The sequence below is a fragment of the Cyprinodon tularosa genome, unplaced genomic scaffold (genome assembly GCF_016077235.1).
Source record: "Cyprinodon tularosa strain WSP-4 unplaced genomic scaffold, ASM1607723v1 ctg331, whole genome shotgun sequence".
In the NCBI taxonomy this organism is placed as follows: Eukaryota; Metazoa; Chordata; class Actinopteri; order Cyprinodontiformes; family Cyprinodontidae; genus Cyprinodon; species Cyprinodon tularosa.
In genome coordinates, this window is record NW_024039043.1 from 432,641 (window position 1) to 452,377 (window position 19,737).

The 19,737-nt window shown below is 36.6% G+C and overlaps 1 protein-coding gene across 1 annotated transcript in view; it reads right to left on the reverse strand.

Annotated features, from left to right (window-relative positions):
- The window catches only part of LOC119789100 (protein bicaudal C homolog 1-like), an 87,363-nt gene that overhangs the window by 40,242 nt on the left and 27,384 nt on the right, over positions 1–19,737 (reverse strand). Inside the window, exon 2 of the mRNA XM_038293871.1 lies at positions 8,954–9,000. Coding sequence (XP_038149799.1) covers positions 8,954–9,000 — 47 coding nt within the window. The remainder of the gene's footprint in view (positions 1–8,953; positions 9,001–19,737) is intronic.

A 19,737-nucleotide genomic window follows, 5' to 3' on the forward strand; every position in this document is an offset into this window, starting at 1 on the left:
AATGCCTTTTAGGTTACTATTATGAATGCACCTCACACCACCACAGAGCCCATGTTGCACCTGTATATCACTAATTCAAGTTGAGGAAATTCCAACACATACCACTCCAAAATACAGGTTGGTATTGGAGGCATGCCGAATTATACCTTATTTACCTTATTTAGCTACTCTGCATTACAAATACCTGAAGTCAAACTGGATAAATGTGCTGTAACAATCTGTACTTCAGATTGTATCTTTTTTTCAAGGAAAAAACACAATTAAATCGTTTTTTTTTATGCAGCTTAAAATACATTTAAGAGTAAAAAAAGAAACAGACTATCAGAAGTGCTAATAAATAGCTTATATCTAATACTACGTGTATAAGGCAATTTCTTTTTGCTTATATATGTATATGAAGGATCTGCAACATCTTATAGGAATCAATCTTGGTGATTTTTGTGAAAACCATGTCTTTCAGCTTTGGGATCAATGCATAGGCACAGAATAGTTATCAATCCATCCAGCTACTGAAAAAAATTATAATTATTTTAATCTCAACAACAAGGTTTACTTAAAAGGCTTTCATCTTTTTTATGCCTGTTATTTATAAGAACATCTTATTTCCTTCCTTAAACATTGTATTTACCCTATTTAATAACAATCCTCAAAGTATATATTATTGGAATGAAGTCTATATGCTTTTCACATATATAAAAAGCTCATATTTAGTGTAGTAAATACATTTATTTGTAATACTGATACTGCATAGAGGGTAACTGTAATAACTGTAGCTTTGCGTTAAATCTTTCAGCCCTAATTACTACTATTGCATTAATGCTCATAAGCACATATTTGAGTGAAGATAATTAGCAGAAAACAATGAGCACATGCAAATTTGTTCACATACATTGATCTTGAGCTTTTCCTGCTTCATTTCGACATGATACAGTAACATTTTTAATATTCTTTTGATTTTATTAAGAAGTTATTTCATGTGTTAAAATAAAATCCAAGTTTAGGAGTTTTGCTTTACAGTAGCAGCCATTCAAAATGGCCCTTCCCAGTCAAATGCTAGCCCACTTTCCTGCAACTCCCAGCAAAATCCTCTCCAACTTCCAGCCACTGGAGTGACCCCCTCCTTCTCCTGAGCGTGCATATTTTTTTACTCTGACTCCACCCTTTCTCTGAATTACATAGTCTGACCAGGGGAAGGCGCTTCTCTTTAGATCTTAATGTCCAAAAGTCATGACAGAAAGAATATGATGTTTAAAAAGGAATTATAGGGGACCAGCCAGGGACCTGTCAAAGGCCAATCGAGGAAAGAGGGGACATTTTGAATGCATACTACTGTATTTCTGAATGGGAGCCCAGAAAAACTTACAAAACACAAACAGCGCGTCTTATGCATAAGTGCTAGACTAAAGTTGTTGTAGCTTATTGGTCAACTTTCTTTCTCATCAATTAACAGCTTTAGCTCACTAGATATACATGGAACAGAACTTCATACTTCCAAAGGTAAGTACCACCAGAGGTTTTTTAGTGTGTGGAGTTAAGCTGTGCGTCAGTTTGGGGCTTTATTTTAAATCCTTCTATAAACAGTATATCTAGTCATTTATAAATAGTGAGATTTATTAGCCTTTGTGTAATGTGGGTATTCTGATTATTGCCACCATGTTATTTCCCTTATGACTGTGAAATTCTCTGTACCAAACATGTATGTTATTTTAAAACACAAGTATGTAACACCTGCAGTAGATGAAGGTTCATGAAGGAATAAGGAAACAGCTTTTGTTCATTTGTGAATGCATTGGTTTCGGGGTGGGATTCAACAAGTGTCTTTGGTACTCGTAGGGATGGGCTTAAAACCAACTTGATCAGACTGGCTTTTTAGTTTCAGTAATTTTACATCTATTTCTTCTTATTTATAAAGTGTATACTTTATATTGTTGATTATTACTTGACTAATGGATTTTACTGTATTAACCTCTATTCATTTTGATTAAGTGGAGCACCACCAACAACATCTCCAGTACACATTATAATATACAGTAGTAGCTTTTTTTTTTTTTTTTTTTTTAAAAAAAGCTATTCATGTAAAAATCCTTTTTTACCAAGACTTTAAGACCTCTATTTTGAAGTGATCTCTGTTGCAAGTCGACTGAGCCTAGAATTCACTGTGGGGTCCAAAAAAAATGTACTTGTGTATGACCTACTTATGTCAGCATCACATAATTCTTTGCTGGGCAGGATAATCTGAACTGTTAATTTTTCATATTTTTGTGAGTCACAGCAACGAAGTAAAAGCTGCAGTGATGCAAAAAAAAAAAAAAAAAAAAAAAAAACTAAACTAAATAAATGATGTTTGGCCGCAGATCTAAGAGGGCTGGCGCTTTTATATTAAGCCTGGCATCATTTACAGAACCACATTCTCTGGGAAGAAAAGATGGAGTAGACGATGAACTGGCTTCCAGTTCAAAGTTGTCTCTAAGCTCAAATCCACTCCGAGTTCTTCTGTGGTGAACAGTTATCATCTTCACCAGCTTTAGGTTCTCAAGTCTCTCCTCTGCCTCAAGACTCAACTTCTATGCAGCTTTCCAAAAAGTGTTCTAAACTTGGCCATGATTTCAAACTCCCAACAGATTACAATGGGAACTTTTTCCAGCACAACAGGCTGTTAAACTGCCTACTGACACATGTTTTCTATTAAACAATCATGAACCTAATTTGCAGAGAAAAACCCACATTGCACCAGACTGATAGCAATGAGACATCAGTGGTTTAATGGACTGCAAAGACAAAGTGACATGAAAGAGAGAGAATAGGGGCCAAAACAAAGCGGAGATTCCCTCATATGAGTTGCAGGGACTTGGAAAGGCCAATGCAAATGTGGTCCAACTCTGTTCTTCTGCCAACATTTTTACTTTTTCAAAAACTCTGTGAACAGGATGAACTGAACTAAACGCAAGGAAGTCCAGCAGACAGTGAGTAAGAGGCTCTGACCAACCAAGGTAAGTGGGCTGGGGGGGGAAGACAGGGGTGGACCATTCTGTACTGTGACTGAACTCCAAATCTCATTCCCAAAGCACAAGTGAATTAAACAGTGTGCGTCAAAAATGAAGTAAAAAATGACCATATGCTTTCGTGAGTAAGAGAGAGAACCAGTTTATTAGTCTCACTGAGTGTGTGCAGTGCATGGGTGTGTTGGATAGGCAGGAAGCCGTCCAACTAAGAGTTTCCATTTTCATAAACTTCAAGGTACTTTATACAACTCATCCATTTTCTTTCAACAATACTGTTCCACGCTAACACTTGGTGTTTATTTTCCGGACCTTTATGGGCATATATAGGGATCAGGCTATCAGGAGTTATATAAATGGAAATACCGCTGGAAAAGCATGCCGCCAGTAGTCCTGGTTTACTGCTTCTTGCCAAGTCAAACACCAGCAAGCTAATTTCTGTTATTTGATTTAATGTGTAATTAGGACTTCTTCTTTGAACAAGCTTTGACAATGTTAAAGGCACGGAATCACCAGCAGATTACATTCAAAATAAAGCGAGCTTACAAAGAGGTACAGTACAGTGCATCCTCCAAATTCCTGCGAGGCGGATTCAAGAGGCGCCTGGTTTGCATTACTAAGCTTTTGAAAACTGCTTAAGGGAAAATTAAATAGCCTTTTTCTTTGGCATTAAACTCAGCTTCCAAACTCCAAACCCGAAAGCGGAAACACAGAAAGAAGGAATGCTAAAACTAACCCGCTGTCCATCATTTATTTCATTACAACCCAATAACATTCTAAGGAGAATGTTTAACGCAATCTACAGGGTGGATTTTAGGCATGGAAGAATCTACATTAGGTGTTTTAAAAAGAACAACATAATTAACAAAACTGAGTAATAAAAACAATCGGGTATTAATGATAGGAGTTTTCCAAAGAGGAAATGGGATTTTATGTAATAAAAACACAAGTAATGGGTCAGTTTTGCACCAGTTTTTAGACTTTTACATAAAACTTTTAATAATAATAGTTAAAGTAATACACACAGCCTGTTGTAGGAATGATTCAAATTAGTTTTAATCTTCATGAGACAAACATGCATGGACAATTTTGTTTCTCCCTTCTGGAAGAGTTGTCATAAAATATGTAAAATAAAATGTTCTTTAATTTAAGTAAAATAATTGCAGGTTAAAAGTCCTCTCAGAGATTTCCAAACTTATCCTAAACAAATTCTTGCCACCTTAAGATCTGAACAAGGAGACAAGAGAGGAGAGGAGGTGCGGTTGAACTCATTGCTAGGTGTGATATTGCTTGTTAGAGCTGTGATTGGTTGATACAAGAAACAAAGAAACTATACAAATACGCTATTTGGATTCTTTATTGTTGTTTACTCTCCGTACTGGGCATTTTAATGTTTCCTCTAGTTAATATCAACTTGTTGCCATTTTACTTTAAATGTCTCCTTGTAAAAGGTGTGATTTGGCAAACAACCATGTAATAAAAAAAAAGGGGTTTTAACAAGAGAGAGGTGCAGCAACTATTGTTGGCAAAGCTCTCCAAGGAGAACAGAGGACTATTGAATGGTAATTTGGTATCAGCATCAAAGTGAGAAGAGGAGGAATTTGAGATATAGGTTTCTTTTACTCTGTTTATACACACTAACCTGAAAAGTGATAATCTCTATCAATTCAGGTGGAAACTATTAATATTATATAAAATTATATTACAAGAGAGCCACATTTAACCTATCCAGCCCCTGATACTAATTAAATTTGACTCTATGGTCCATATGGATGTAAGCAAATAATTAACTTTCAATTTATTGTTGATTAATAGTTTGTTCTATTAAAATTAGTGCTCTCTGATAAACTGATAACATCTTTTTAGAAGGAATTCTTTTCAGCGTTATAGTTTTGTCACCATCCACAAGAGAGTGCCATTGTAGACACTTCAGCAGAGCCTTACTGATATTTACAAGAGAAATAATGCAGAGGCATGCTTTAGCGGAAACATAATTGATCCAGAATATGATCTGGGATTTTTTTACACTATTTAATAGCGACAGATGCAGAATGCACTTTATGCTGTTTAACTTTTAAATATAAAAACTCTATAAACTCCTTAAGTCTGATTTCACAGATTAGCGGATCGAGTCCGGATACGGACCCACCTGCTTGCTAATGCATGTTGTCCGACGACAGTGTCTAAACATCACTTGCCCCACTTCTCCTGTGTGTATGGTAAAGCCATCCAGAGCATCCGGCACCAAGCTGCACGTGATACAAATTAGCCAATAAGCTGTGGCAGTCAGGGCTGCTGCTCCTAGGTACGACACAGCAAGCAAACCTGTGGTAAGCGGGGCGATGGGAAAGGAGAATGGTGTGCTCAAAGATGACCCTACACATTTTGAGTATGTTTGGCTCAACCTGCTTTAAAGCAGGATTCTCCACCATGACCTTAATCAAAAATTTATATCGATCCTAGCTCAAAATGAGCACCTTGATATGTGCTTGAGAATGGCTTTGTTATTCTGCAAAGCTATAAACCCAGGTTTACAGCCTTGCAGGTCAGCCTAAAGCCCACTTCTCTCATTAACCCATAAAAGAAGTGAGTCAGTAAACTGTCTACATACCAAACTGAAAGATTGTTATTCCACTTCAAAAACAATTTAGATATTAAAATGGAAAAACATTCTAGTTTTTATATTTTTTATTTAGAAATTCAATGTATAACATGAATGCATAAACACCTGCATTTTATATCAGTGTTAAATACTGTTTAAAGTAATTATTTAAATTAATTAATTAACTATAATTAATTAAAAATGTCTTTGGACCTTTACTAGTTGTTGATTTTCTTTATTCGGACCCTACTGATTTTTAATTGGTCAACCCTTCCTTATCACCAAAATAGAGCACATTCAGCTAGTCTGGTAGAGCTGTGTCAGTTTTGCTTAGAAGGCGAATACCTAATGATAGAAAAGTTAAGGGCAATACAAAACACATTTGTAACATGCTAGAAAAAGACAAGCTAGCAATAAACAATGGTAGCTGGGATATGCTTTTGTCAGCTAATGCGCTTCATGGAGCCAGATTTTAACATTTCTCTCAGACTAACCACACCGCCAGTTTAAAAGTGTAATAACAGCACAAATTCTCTTTCTGTAATTCAACCATGAATTGTTGAATTACACAAAGAGAGCTACAGTATATCACAACAATGATGGTCTGAAAGAATATATGAGCAACATAGCATGCCTTTTAATGACAGTCTTACATCTCTGGTCATTGGAAATGATATGGGTGCCAAGGAACCTAAAATGTGGCACAATCTGGTTGAATAGCTGGTCAACAATTGGAAGTGTTTAAATGGAAGTGTTGCACCAGACAGACGTTCCACCTCCAATCCTCCAGAGATGAGCCCCACCACCATGATATCATCAGCAAACCTTATGATGGTATTATTGATACAGTAAGGGGTGTAAAGTGTAGAGTAGGGGGTTAAGCACACAGCCTTGTGGAGAGCTGGTACTAGTGCTCAGTGCCAAAGACAAGTAGGATGTAAAAGTCACCCTCTGGGAGCTGTTTGTCAAAAGGGCCACAATCCAGCAGCAGATGTTGTAGCAGGACACTCGGTTCACCCAGCTTGCTCAACATCTAGGAAGAGCAGCCTAACTTAGTTCCCACTTGTTTCTGCATGTGTCAACATGGTTTAGAGAGCAGCAGTGATAGCATCCTCTGTAGACCAGTAGGGTCTGTAGGCAAAGCAGTGGAGGTCAAGTCAAGTGATGTGAATCTGGATCTGTTTTTCCTTTACTTGCAGAGCATGGTAGGATGTAGCTGGTCTACACAGTCCATAAGCACCCTCCCTGTCACAACATCAGTTCTAGGAGCTTTATGAGGGTTTACTCTCTGGGCAGTCCCCCATACTTCCTGTACATTGATTGTTTGGCTGTGGAGGAATGGCCGCGTAAGTAGGGGCTTCACTAGTGTTTCTTCCTCGTGACAGGCAAAGAGGTGGTTGAGCTCCTCTGCCAGAGAAACATCCCTAAAGATTTCAGTGGTATTGCTTGATCTGAAACCGGTGATGTGCTGGATGCCTTGCAACACCTGCCGACTGCTATTGCTGCTGAATACTTCTCCAGTCCTCCGCTTGTTGTTTGCTTTCGCCTTTCAAATTACTCTCTCCAAGAATCAGGCCTCTTGCCAATACTCATGCCAACAGAGACATAAAAATTGGAGAAGAGAGATTAAACAAAAGTGGGGATGACGGGCTGGTGCTTTGGTACAGCTATGTCGAGAACCACATTAACTACCACTACCCACCATTTTTCATGCCAGATGGATGGCCTGAAGCTTTAGTGGGCAGCAAACAGACTTATACCTGAGTGTTGCATTTTGCTGATTACGGAGACCTGGCTCTACTCATCCATTCCTAGCATGGCTATAAAGCTGGCAGGATGCAAATCACATAGATGTGACAGGAGTTGTGACTCTGGTAAGAACAGGGGAGGAGGGCTGTGAACAAACTTGTCACAGTCTTTGACGAGCACAGCTAAGCAGACCTGGAGTTTATGACCGTCAGATGCAGGCTGTACTGTCCCTGTGAGTTTACTGATGTCATGGTAACTGCTGCTTAGTCCAAAAAATACTTATTCTATCCAACATCAGGGCCACTCAGTTACCCTATTTGGACTCCTGAGGTAAGGTGAAACTTTAGTCTGAAGCCGCCACACGGCAGCTGCAGGACTGTCTAGCAACCATAACCTGGGAAATATACATAATTAATTTAATTCCTGGTACTTTTGGCTTTCCATACACATAACACTCAAACTGTTCCTCTTTATAGGCTAAGCTACTTTTGATATGGTTAGATTTAAGGTTTAGAATATGATTAACAACTTTCTTTAACAATTGAGGTTTTACAGCAAGAACTTCTATGTTCAATCCATTCTAGTCTGAACATGCAGATGCAGCAGTGGACAAGCTTGATGGTCACGTCAGCCTAGAGCTAAATAAAACCAGCACAATTACTGGAACCGTCACACAGTTACTATAATAACACCTAGCAAAGATACACAGCATGTCTCTGGGAGAACTTCAAAGTTTGTAAGCACATTAGAGCAGAGACACAGAGAAGAGGTTGTCTGTAGGTAAAAGCAAATCAAAGGAAAGTTGTACCTGCAGCTTGTTCCTCAGGTGAATTGCAGTACTGTTTATATCAAAGTGATGTTGCAGCTGTCTGATCCACAGCAGAGAGGACAATTCCCAGGCTCTGTATTAACCTGTCTCTACCTCTTTTATAGTTACTTTACCAGAATAGCTTAATAAACTAAGGCATTTTAGGCATTAAATGACCTAGAAAGCTCGTGAATAAAACTGAATTCTATTGTAATTAACCTATGAGAGGAGTTTCATCTTTTAATGGTAAATACTGGGTTAATGTTTTGATTATTAACCTTAATCTAACTCTCACAGATACAGTCTATGAAAATATACCATAAAATAGGAAAAATGGCTGTTAAAAACTAAGCCAATGCACACCTTACTGACTAATAAAAAGGAATGTTAGGGACCTGAATTTAAATCCAAATATATATATAATATCCTAAAATAATGATTAATTCTTTTAATATTATTAATTATGTACTGCCAGTATGAGATTTTAATTAAACCAGTCATTAAAAGAGGTATTGCTACCCTCACTAGGCCCATTTATATACCCACGATAATCGTGTATGTCACTGTATATTATGTAAGTCAAAGTGTTGTGTCAGCTGTGTTTTGACATGGAAGTCCTGGGTTCATTTAACGTCAGTAAAGTTCCATTGTTTTTATTTGATTGAGTTTGTAAATAGAAGTGAGTGGACAAAACACCTGACATCTGCTCCTTTACAGAGAGAAGTGGTGCTCAGTGGGCTCGAACACAACAGAAAGAGAAAGCAAACATTACCCAAGTGCAGACTGCACACTTACCTTCTGAAAGAAATCCTCACCGCCATTTACTCGCCCTTCAGAGGCAGCTAGAGTGGAAAGGAGAGAGAAAAAGAAATAGTTTTACTAAAACTACAGAAACATTCACTTATAAAGGCACAATATAATCATGTAACAGCCAAATCACACAATGATTATACAGTCCTCGCTCTGTTACAGTATTTTCATTCCAAGTTAGTGTTTCTGATGGATGTCTCCTTCTCTAGATATTGTGTTTGGCACAGTTGGAGGGATTGCTGATTGGCATGAATGGAATAAAATGTTCCAAGTAATTTTCTATAATCCCAGAGATGGGATAGAACTTCTGTGTAACAAATTGATGGATACAACAAATCTTCATTTCAGTTTACACAAGCATCTTTCAAACCACCTTAGGGTTAAATTTTCTTAATTTTATAACCCCCATCATGAATCATGGCTATCCTTTCGACATTTTTAAAAACACTTAAAAATATCTTATAAGCTGTAACCCTGTTTGGAAAAGTACCTGTAAACAAACTGAGCATTTAAAAAGCTGCACAGTTTACAGTCAGTCTGTACAGTTTTCAAAACAGAAGCAGGTCAGGTCTGAAGTCGCTCCAACACATCTGCAAGTCCTTCAAACTGTTTCAGCTCTGTTGATCGGAAATACATATCTGCTATTCAGGGGAAATTCTTACAATCCTCTGTCATTTGAAAATACAGAGACGGTTTAAATGATGCGATAAGGATGAGTTTTCAAGATGGATTTGATGCAGAGTGGGTAGTTTTGGCAGCAGTCTGGTGGATTACAGAGTTCAGTCATAGATTCTGACCTCAGTAAAAACAACCTGAATAATATTGTTAATAAAAGAGAAAATAAATTCCTATGAAATGAAAGAGCTACCCTAATCCTAAAACACACAGATCAAACCTCTCAATTGACCATATTACAGTGGCTCTAAATTAATTTGATGATTCGTGGACCAGGTGATTAAAATTCAAACATGCAAAAGTACTTTGTTACACTGTTCTAAATACAAGTTTTATGGGGAGTGTGCACAAGAAGTGCTGTTTATGGCATCTAATTTATTTAAATGACCAACTTTTGACAATCAGTTTCTTCTTAATGCCAAGATTAAAACCAGATTTCCGATATCATGAGCTATTTGTAAGGAAGTAATAAGTGTCCAGTTTGCAGTTTATGAAGAGAGAGAGTTGGGTTGTTTATTGGTCAACTACATGCATTTCAAACAATCAATGTCCTAGTGAACTGATAAGAGATTAATTCTGGCTGCTCCATAATATTTCAGCTAAAACAAAGAACACAAAGACACACCCATCGGTGTAGGGACTTTCCATTGACTTCCATTCATATAGAATTCATTTCTAGTGCCTAACCTTAATTCTAAACCTACCCCCTACCCCAAGAAGAGAACAGTAACTTAGTAAGTCCCCAAAATGTAGCAAATAGCTGGAAGATTGTCATAAACATTGACATAAACATGGCCACACGTAGGCACACATGAGCACAGTCACACAAATATTTAAGGAGGCAGGTGGATGACACACTGAGAGCCAACACAAATATTAACAAAAAAGCAGCTTTCATAAAACAGAGACAGAGACCACTGTTCAGCTAATCAGTAAAAACAATGACGATTTATAACCTGTTTTTGTAACAGTCTACCTTTATAAAACAGTCTATAAGCTTCCAGTTGTGTTTGTTTGTATAACAACCTTTTTGTTTTTTTAACCTTTGTTTAAAATGAAAGAAATAAAGCAAAACTGGTGTAAATATAGAATCTACCACCCCTATCGTATATATGCTATCAATAATATTGTACTCTTGTTTTGTACAGTAAGTGTTTATTGGCATGGTTTTAAATCTGTTTCCACAGTCAGGATAATGTGTTTTTACTTGTGCTCGTCTTTCTTACCAAAGTTAACTGGCTTGATTAATCTTATTGAGAATGAGTCACTGCCCAAGAGAGACTTATTTGAACTTTAATAACTTTTTTCACAAGAATTAAGAGCTATGAGGAGAATACTGGATTTTTTTTTTTTTACTTTCGCCTCTCTTCCGTGTAAAACCTACATACACGATATTGGACTTGAATGTGATGCCAGAATTTAATATTATATCAAATTCAAAATACTGCAGCCTATCACACTAGTTTATATTAATTTTGAATTGTCTTACAGTAACACGTGTAACTTTTGACCCAAGTGTTAACTTGATTTGAAATATATTAAGTTATTTTTCTGGTTAATAAACATGGCACATGGTGATGCCGCCTTGCGGGTTTCCCTTCCCAAGAACTTGCCTGTGAGAAAGTCAGATGCGTCACTGGATGAGTCATGTGACATATAACACTCTTTTACGGCTGTCTGATCTCCCTTTAAAAAGAACAGCAAGATAAGGTAAAACTTATTGTTTAGCGAAAATACAGATACGACCCTCACTTGATCAGTCATATTTTTGGTTCTCTTATGAAGAATAAAACTTAATGAGAAATGTGGCCTTGCCTTTATAACTTATTCCATGAATTCTTAATCTGTTGATCCAAAGAAATCTGCTATCATATTCCAAAACACTGAGGCAACAGTGCAGTACTGCCAGTGACCTTCGGAGGTGCAAGACCTGTAACTTCCGGGTGTTGCTAAAATACTCAGTGGGGACCAGTAATAGAGTACATTTAATTGATTACTGCACATTTATTTAGCACCTTTACTTGAATGAAATATTGTACTTTCGACTCTACGTCATTTCTAGGAAGCTAGTCATTACTCGTTCCTTTTGACTGAGTTTAGCTTTGTAATCAACCGTTGCTGTTTTTCTTTTTTGAAATGCAAATGGCCACACTATGCTTCTAACAATTTTGAAGTTCATCCTTAAGAACAGGTATCCTGGATGTTTTGTTTATCTTTTTCAACACACCGTGGTCAAATGATCGCTAATTAGCTGGCATATGCAGAACCTTGCAATGCTGAGGAGGTAGTAAGTACCTCCAAGGAGAAGAACAAAAAAAAAAATTCAAGATAGCAGCCCTTGAGGACTGAAATAGGACAACACTGTTTTAGAGATTTGCATGACATTCTAGAAATGTGAAAAACTAATGGCAGATTTATTATTTGTAGTTTACAAACTTCATTAAGGTGTGAGCTGTTGCCATGTGGCTAAAGTTGTTCAATAGGATCAGTTCTCAAAGCAGTTTTAGTTTCTTTGTGGTAATAAAGGGAGTGGCGGCCTAGTGGCTAGGTCATAGGGCTTGGAATCCTGAGGTTGTGAGTTTGAAACCCACTACCACAGACTGCCACTTTGGGTCTCTGAGCAAGACCCTTAAACCCACACTGCCCTGGGCTGCTCCCCAAAGCCATGGTTTAAATGCAGCGAGTGAATTTCATTTCACTGTACTTGTGACACCGCCATGACAATGAACCTACTTGAAAATGAAAAAAAAAGTAATAGATTAAACCTTAAACCTCTATTCCATAGTGAAAGTGTGAGGAGATTCACACTTGTTTTTTCTTTATGGGTTGTTTTTAAATAAAAATAATAATCCAAAAAGCTGTCCTTAATTTCGTGGCATCTTTATGCTGAATTTCTTTACAGGTTTGAAGCGAAGTGCTTGTATGCGTCAACCCATCAAGTGGTTCCTAAAAGTTACAAGGTTACATAAAATTACTCTGAAAATCATATAGAAATGTACTGATGTTAGAACATTTTATTTGTACTTTTGAATACTTAAGAACTTTTGAATTCATGTAATTTTAATACTTTTAATATTTTAATAATTTTAGTACTTTCCCTTGACTAGATTTCTGACCGAGCAACTTTTACTTGAAGATGATTTAGATTTGACTGAGTATCAAAAGTATAGTTGAGTACTCCGTCCACCACTGTAAAAATTCCATATGGTAGAAATGGGATCCCACTGAAGCAGGACACTTGAGACCATAGATATTTTGTTAATTACATTGTCTTCAATTGCACATTAACGTAACAGATGAGGAAATAATGTGAGTGAAGCAATGTTGATTTCTTTGTAGATGCTGCAAAGAGCCTCTGATTATTGTTTAGAGTTAGAGGGGCTTCAAAGTGTGCATGATGCTCATGGTGATGCACACAGGTTGTTTTGTTTGTTTTCAATCAGATGAAAGATAAGACTGTAATTTCCTTGTGAACAGCTTAATTTTAGATTAAAGCAAATTCAACTGCAGTACTTTTACAGAAACAAATGTGATAAAGACTAACTATACAACAATGCTCAACAGATTCCTTAGTCAATTTAAGTATACATTAATTACAAGCCTTCATATAACAGGAAACACAGGTCATATCTAGTGTTAAGGTAGATACACGGAAACATGTTCTGTCCTTTGGTGACATGAAATGTTGAGTTGGATCCAGTTCTAGAGGAAAAATAAACAAATACTAATATCAAACTAAATGTCTTCATCAGAGATGTATAGAAAATAAAACTCTGGAAGAGATGAATATGCAGAATTCTGACAGCCTGTCCAACGTATCTGGCACTGGTTGTGCACTCCGATGACCAAAGATTTTACATACAATACTTGTAATTATTACAAATTTGTTATGCTTCTTCCTTTAAAATGGAAAACTCAAGGCTTCACTACTCTGAGTTTAGTAAAAAAAACATAAAGGTTTGAGTTATACACAATTGTACTGTAAAAAACAGTTTTCTTTTGTTTTTTACTACTTTCGTTTTTCAGTAAAGTATATAACATTTTGGGTTGCAACTAGGGTTGTCAAAAGTATCGATACTCAAAAAAGTATCGATACTGAAATGTTGTATCCGGATACGATACTCGTTTTCAAAAGTATCGATACAGTGCCACCACCAGTGGCACCTAAGCAGTCATTCATCTAAAGTGCAGAATAGAGGACAATGCACTTTCAGAACACTGTGTGATTGAATAATTCTACGCACTTTTCAGTTTCAGACTTTTTTTTGTAAGAGGTGCAGCTGCTGAGAATTATTTTTGTTTTTTAACCGGTTTGGCTAGCGTCATTGTTAAGTGTGCAAAGCATAGCCAAGGAAGGAACACTTAACTTTAATTTTATACGTTTTTTTATCAAGCTTGCTTAATATTGTGCACAGCATACAACCTCAAAATATTGTTCTTATTGTTTATTGTATTTATTTATTGTATTTAATTTATTAATGAAAATACTTTTGTCGAATTTTGGAGTCTTTGTTTTTATCTTTGTGGTATTGAAAATGATATCGACTATCGAATATTTTCCTTAGTATCGGTATCTAGTTGAAAAGTTTAGTATCTTGACAACCCTAGTTGCAACTAACATTTTTTTTTGCAAACAGATTAATCTGTCAATTATTTGTTCGATTAATCGATTAATAATTGGCTATCAAAAGGTTCCTTCAAGAAGATTTTTTTAACAAAATGTTTTGTTAAACTATGTTTTGCAGGCTCTATATTCCAGTTAACCATCAATCGATTACTAACTTACAGTAGTTGACAATTATATCAATAATCGATTCATCTGATTAGTTGTTTCAGACCTAATAACATATACTAAACTGATAAGAAAAAATCTAAATATATATTTATAACATATAAATAATATGTTATATATATATATATATATATATATATATATATATATATATATATATATATATAGATATATATATATAATTTATTTATCAAGATTAATCTGAAAAAAAAATCATCTTGCATCCTTTTACTTAATCTCTCGAGATCCCCCCACTATAACAACCCTTGTTGCAAAAGATGGAACTGTGAGTTCAGCTCAGAAGGAGAATGTCTAGCCATCAGTTTTTTTTTACCTTAAAGTCAATCTCCCTACAGTTAGGAAGCAGGACACTGACCCAAAACACACCATGGAGACCACCTCTGAATGGTTCAAATAACACTCCCTAAATAAGGAGCTTTAGTGACCTAACCGAACCTTTTAATTTAATACTATTGAGATTCTTCGCTATGATCTTGAGGAAGGCATCCTTGGTCAGAAACCCTCCATTAAAGCTAAATTAAAATCATTAAAAAAAACTTAATGTAGAACCCCCTCCGCAGTGATATTTAAGAATGACTGCAGTTGCTGCTAATACCAAACACTTGTTTAGAATGAAGATGAATTTCCACATATTGTATTGTTTCAATATTTACAAATTACATTTTTCTGACATAAATTGATACTATGAGCCATATAAATATGTCAAAAAAGCCACAAAAAAAGAAAGTAAGGGAGTTCTAAATCACAACACTTTGTAGTTTTGACCATCATGCAGCTTGAATGCCATTTATTAAGACATCAAAGGCAAGGCAAAATATATTTACAAATTCTGCATACAAAAACGGAATGGCATGGATTCTAAGAGTGGCAGAATCCGTGTATCATTCGTTCTTTCTATTTTCAATTGCCAATCAAAAAACAAAAAATAAAAAATTGACTGGTTATTTTGTTATTTGTTTTTTATGGTTAAACCAAAAACGAAAAAAGGATTTGTTTTTCATATATCAATTCTAAGCTCAGATCAAGAATACGAAATGGAAAAACGGACAGCAACGCAGAATTTGTTTTTAATATTTAATCAGTACAGTTTACGTGACCCGGAAATAGCTCTTTGCGCAGCAGTTGGGGTAATGAAGTAGCTACCATGGCGACGCTAGAACCACACACTATGTTGATCGAGAAGCTGTTTGTTGTTGCTAGTTAAAAGTACAGTGCACAGAAAAGTTTCAAGAAAAAAGTTATACCTGGAAAATCCTGCAAATTTTCTCCGTTGTCATGTCCTCCTCAAGAGTCACAAGCTTGGATCCTCGAAATAAAACGTAACTGTCCATGGCTGATAGGTCCGACTGCCTTATCTGGTGCAGTTTGATCGAACGTGGTGGGAGTAAGCCAATTGTTTTTTTAGCTAACGCTCCACCAAACTTCCGGGTCATGTAAACTGTACCGATTAAATATTAAAATCAAATTCTGCGTTGCTGTCCGTTTTTCCATTTCGTATTCTTGATCTGAGCTTAGAATTGAAATATGAAAAACCAATCCTTTTTTCGTTTTTGGTTTAACGATAAAAAACAAAAAACAAAATAACCAGTCAATTTTTTTTTTTTTTGTTTTTTGATTGGCAATTGAAAATAGAAAGAACGAATGATACACGGATTTGGCAGCCATCTCTCCTTTTAATGTACTGTTTCAAAGCAACATTGTCAATAAGCCACATCAGTTAAGATGTATGAAAGTTAATAGTTAAGTCTAGAATAGGCTTTTCACCAACATTGTGTTACCATAAAAATTGTTTTTTTCAGTTGTGACCCTGAGACCTGATGGATAGTGGAAAAGTTTTGGAGTGAGGTGAAATCGATTTTTATGGCACTTACTAAGGTAAAGGTTATTGCATTTACACTGCATTTAACCATATGCTACATTACTTCATGTACTGCTTGAGGCATTAATACTAGCAGCACTCCAAGCAAAGAGACCAAATGCTCCACGTGAAGATCCCTGCAGCGAGGCTTGACCTAGGCAGCATTCATGTAAGTAAGAACTGCTTTTGTGCAAGCAAGTTATTTTTGGGTGTAAGTTGCTGCTTCATACTCCGTTATGCTAAATTCAGGCTATAACGGGATAATGCTCAATGTCATGAAATCTGGATTGCCGTGTTTTGTACTGCACACGTATTATTTCTAAGAACTCAGGAGAAAAAGTGAAAAATAAATGCAGGTAGAATTGCACTCTATATAAAATCTCTCTCTGTTGCATAATATACCTCTTTATATTTTGAATAATTATGATTCCATCTAGCACTGATTAACATTAGAACAAAAACTCTAAAAAGTCAGGTAAATCATATAAACAAACAAAGTAAAATAAAAAAACCTACCATAAAAATTATGAAAACAATGGCAAACCATGAAGTAAAAGCTGGAGATTAAACCAAAGGCTTGTGTACATGAAATTAACAGTGCAACATGAGTTTTGGAAGAAGATATGCAGAAAGATCAATCTATTAAGGATCATTGGTAAGAAAATTATCAATGTATTCAAAGTAAAATATCATATAAACTTATTGTGTAAACTGTCTGTGGAAGAACCCATGGAAGCTAAGTTAAATATAAACTCAGCTCTCTCAAAGAGCTTTCTAGTCCTTTCCTACAACCCCCATGGCATGTAAAAAAGCGTACAAAATAACATAAGAGATCTAATTCAGCAAAACAAAAATATAAAAAGAAAATAAATTAAATAACCCATTTCTTCAGCTGATCCAAAATGCTGCAAAATTAAAATGAAATTAAAAATGATATTTCTCCTAGTTTAGCTTTGCTTCATTGGGTCTCTGTAAAATGCAGAGTAGAATTTAAATTCATCTACTTATGCAAAATGTCCTAAATAATCAAGCTCCGGCATACACAAATTGCAGGTTTACTAGTGGTTCCTAGAATTTCTAAAAGTAAATATTTTAGTTATCAGGCTTCTCTCCAGTAGAACCAACTACCAGTTATATTCTGTGACGCAGACACCCTGTCTTCTTTTAAGACTAGGGTTAAAACTTTCCATTTTGCTAAGGCTTATAGTTAGAGTGGTTCAGGTTATCACAAACTCTCTTAATAGTTATGCTGCTATAGGCTTAGGCTGCTGGAAAACATAGGGGCCACTTTTCATCACTCTACTTATTTCTAATTCTATTCTTGTGCTGAATCTTTGCAGGTGTTAGTTCAACTTCTAAATTTATGTTTTCTAAACTTTGCTCCTTCTAGAAGCTACCTGGTGCTCTGCTGTGGCACCATTCTGGAGGGAGGTATCAGCTGGGATGCTGCTGTCAACGATTACATTTTTAGATGTCAGAGTTGGGCTGCTCAAACTGACCCTGGTTTTACCTCCACGGTTACAGAATGCATGCTAGGTGTGACGGATTGCTGCAAAGTCAACAGTGTAATGCTAGAAAATGTTTGCTGTCACTACATGCTCATCCTGAAGGGGCAAATTCTGCAAAGACAATAACTATGCAATCAGCTTGGATTCTCTTAGATATTTTTTAAACAAATTCAGATGTGTTGTGGATTGGCACTATATGATTTAAATGAATTTAATTAGAGTTAGTAGCCCAACAACTCAATTAATTATCTGCTGGAAGATAGAAAAACAAAGAAATGTAGGAATTTAAAGAACTGACCACTAAAAGAAACTAGAAAGCACTTGGAGAGCACTGATCTCTGCCAAGCAACAAATTTTGCCATATACTGTGACATAGACGTATAGCTGAAATTTGCAAATGATCTGGATCATTATCAAATTTTAATGAATTGCTACTTGGCATGAGGTGCACCTTTGGTAAAAATCTCCTTAAAAATCATTTAATACGTTTAGAAATAAGGCACAGAATGTGTCTGCAGCCTCTGGTGTTTGTTCTGCTCTAACCTTCTTCATTCACTCTGCTCTCAGGTTTCGTCTTTGATCAGCAGACTTCAAACTAGGCATGGCGTTTCTTTCTTGTGTTTTTAAAAAAATTTTTATTCATTTTCTTCAGTATAAAACTTATTTAGGCCCGAAGCTCAAACTGTCAGTAGTCCCTGCTGCTAGCCTCTGGTTTATGGGATAACTGTTTGTTCTGCCAAATAATGTTGAAGAAACTTTAAAAAACTCCTTAATGATAATTATGATGTGGACCATCATCAAAAAATTTAACTGAATGTTTTCTGGCAGGAGGCGTACCTTCTGCCAGAAAATGTTGGGAAAAACCTCAAAAAGAATATTCCTAGTAGGCAGTTGTCTCAGGATTCTGAATAAGCTCAATGAAATAATTTCGATCTGGAGGAGCAGTTGCTGGATACTCTATGCCATGATGAAACTCCTCATTTAGTTTTAAGGGTGAATCCAGCCCCCCATTTCAGCTGCTTGCATCCAGATCTCCTTTTGATGCATATAATACATATTTACTCTGCGTGATATTCAGGTATATCAAAATAATTGCATATTTTTGAAGAACATCCTCTATTATGGACATGGTATTGGATGATGAAACAAGATAGCAATATAAAACCTTGACAGCTACATCACTCGAATTAAACCTGATAAACATTTAAGTGTGGTTCTAAATGCTTAATGCTGGCTGTGTGCAGACACCGTTCACCATCTCAGACATTCCTAACAAAAGTATTCCATCAATTTTCTGACATGCTTCAACCCAAGTGGGGTTGTGAGGGGTGCTGGTGCCTATCTCCAGCTGTCTATGGGCGAGAGGCGGGGTCCAACCTGGACAGTTTGCCAGTCCATCGCAAGGCAACACACAGACAAAGAACCATTCACACACACACTCACACCTAAGGAGAATTTAGAGAAGCCAATTAACTAACAGTCATGTTATTGGACTGTGGGAGGAAGCCGGAGTACCCGGAAATAATCCACACATGCTCAGGGAGAACATGCAAACTCAGACAGACCCCGGGCCGGGAATCAAACCCGCAACCTTCTTGCTGCAAGGCAGCAGTGCTACCCACTGCACCACTGAGCAGCCAACCAACAAAAGGGCTGGTTATACTCCCCGCAGCAGTGTATCGCAGTGAGCTTGACGCAGACATTTTTGATTTTGAGCGTGGTCTGTGCTATACGCTGAGGGTCTAGATACGGCCGAGGCGGTGAGGACGTGGGGGCGAGTTTGTTCGACAACAGAGGGACATGAGGGCAAAAAATAGTGGGGATCCAGGTGGAAAAAGGGTCCCAGCGTTATCGCACACCTCGCTCTCCTAGCTGGTCAAACTTCTCGAGTTGTTTTCCACAATTTCGGTCATAA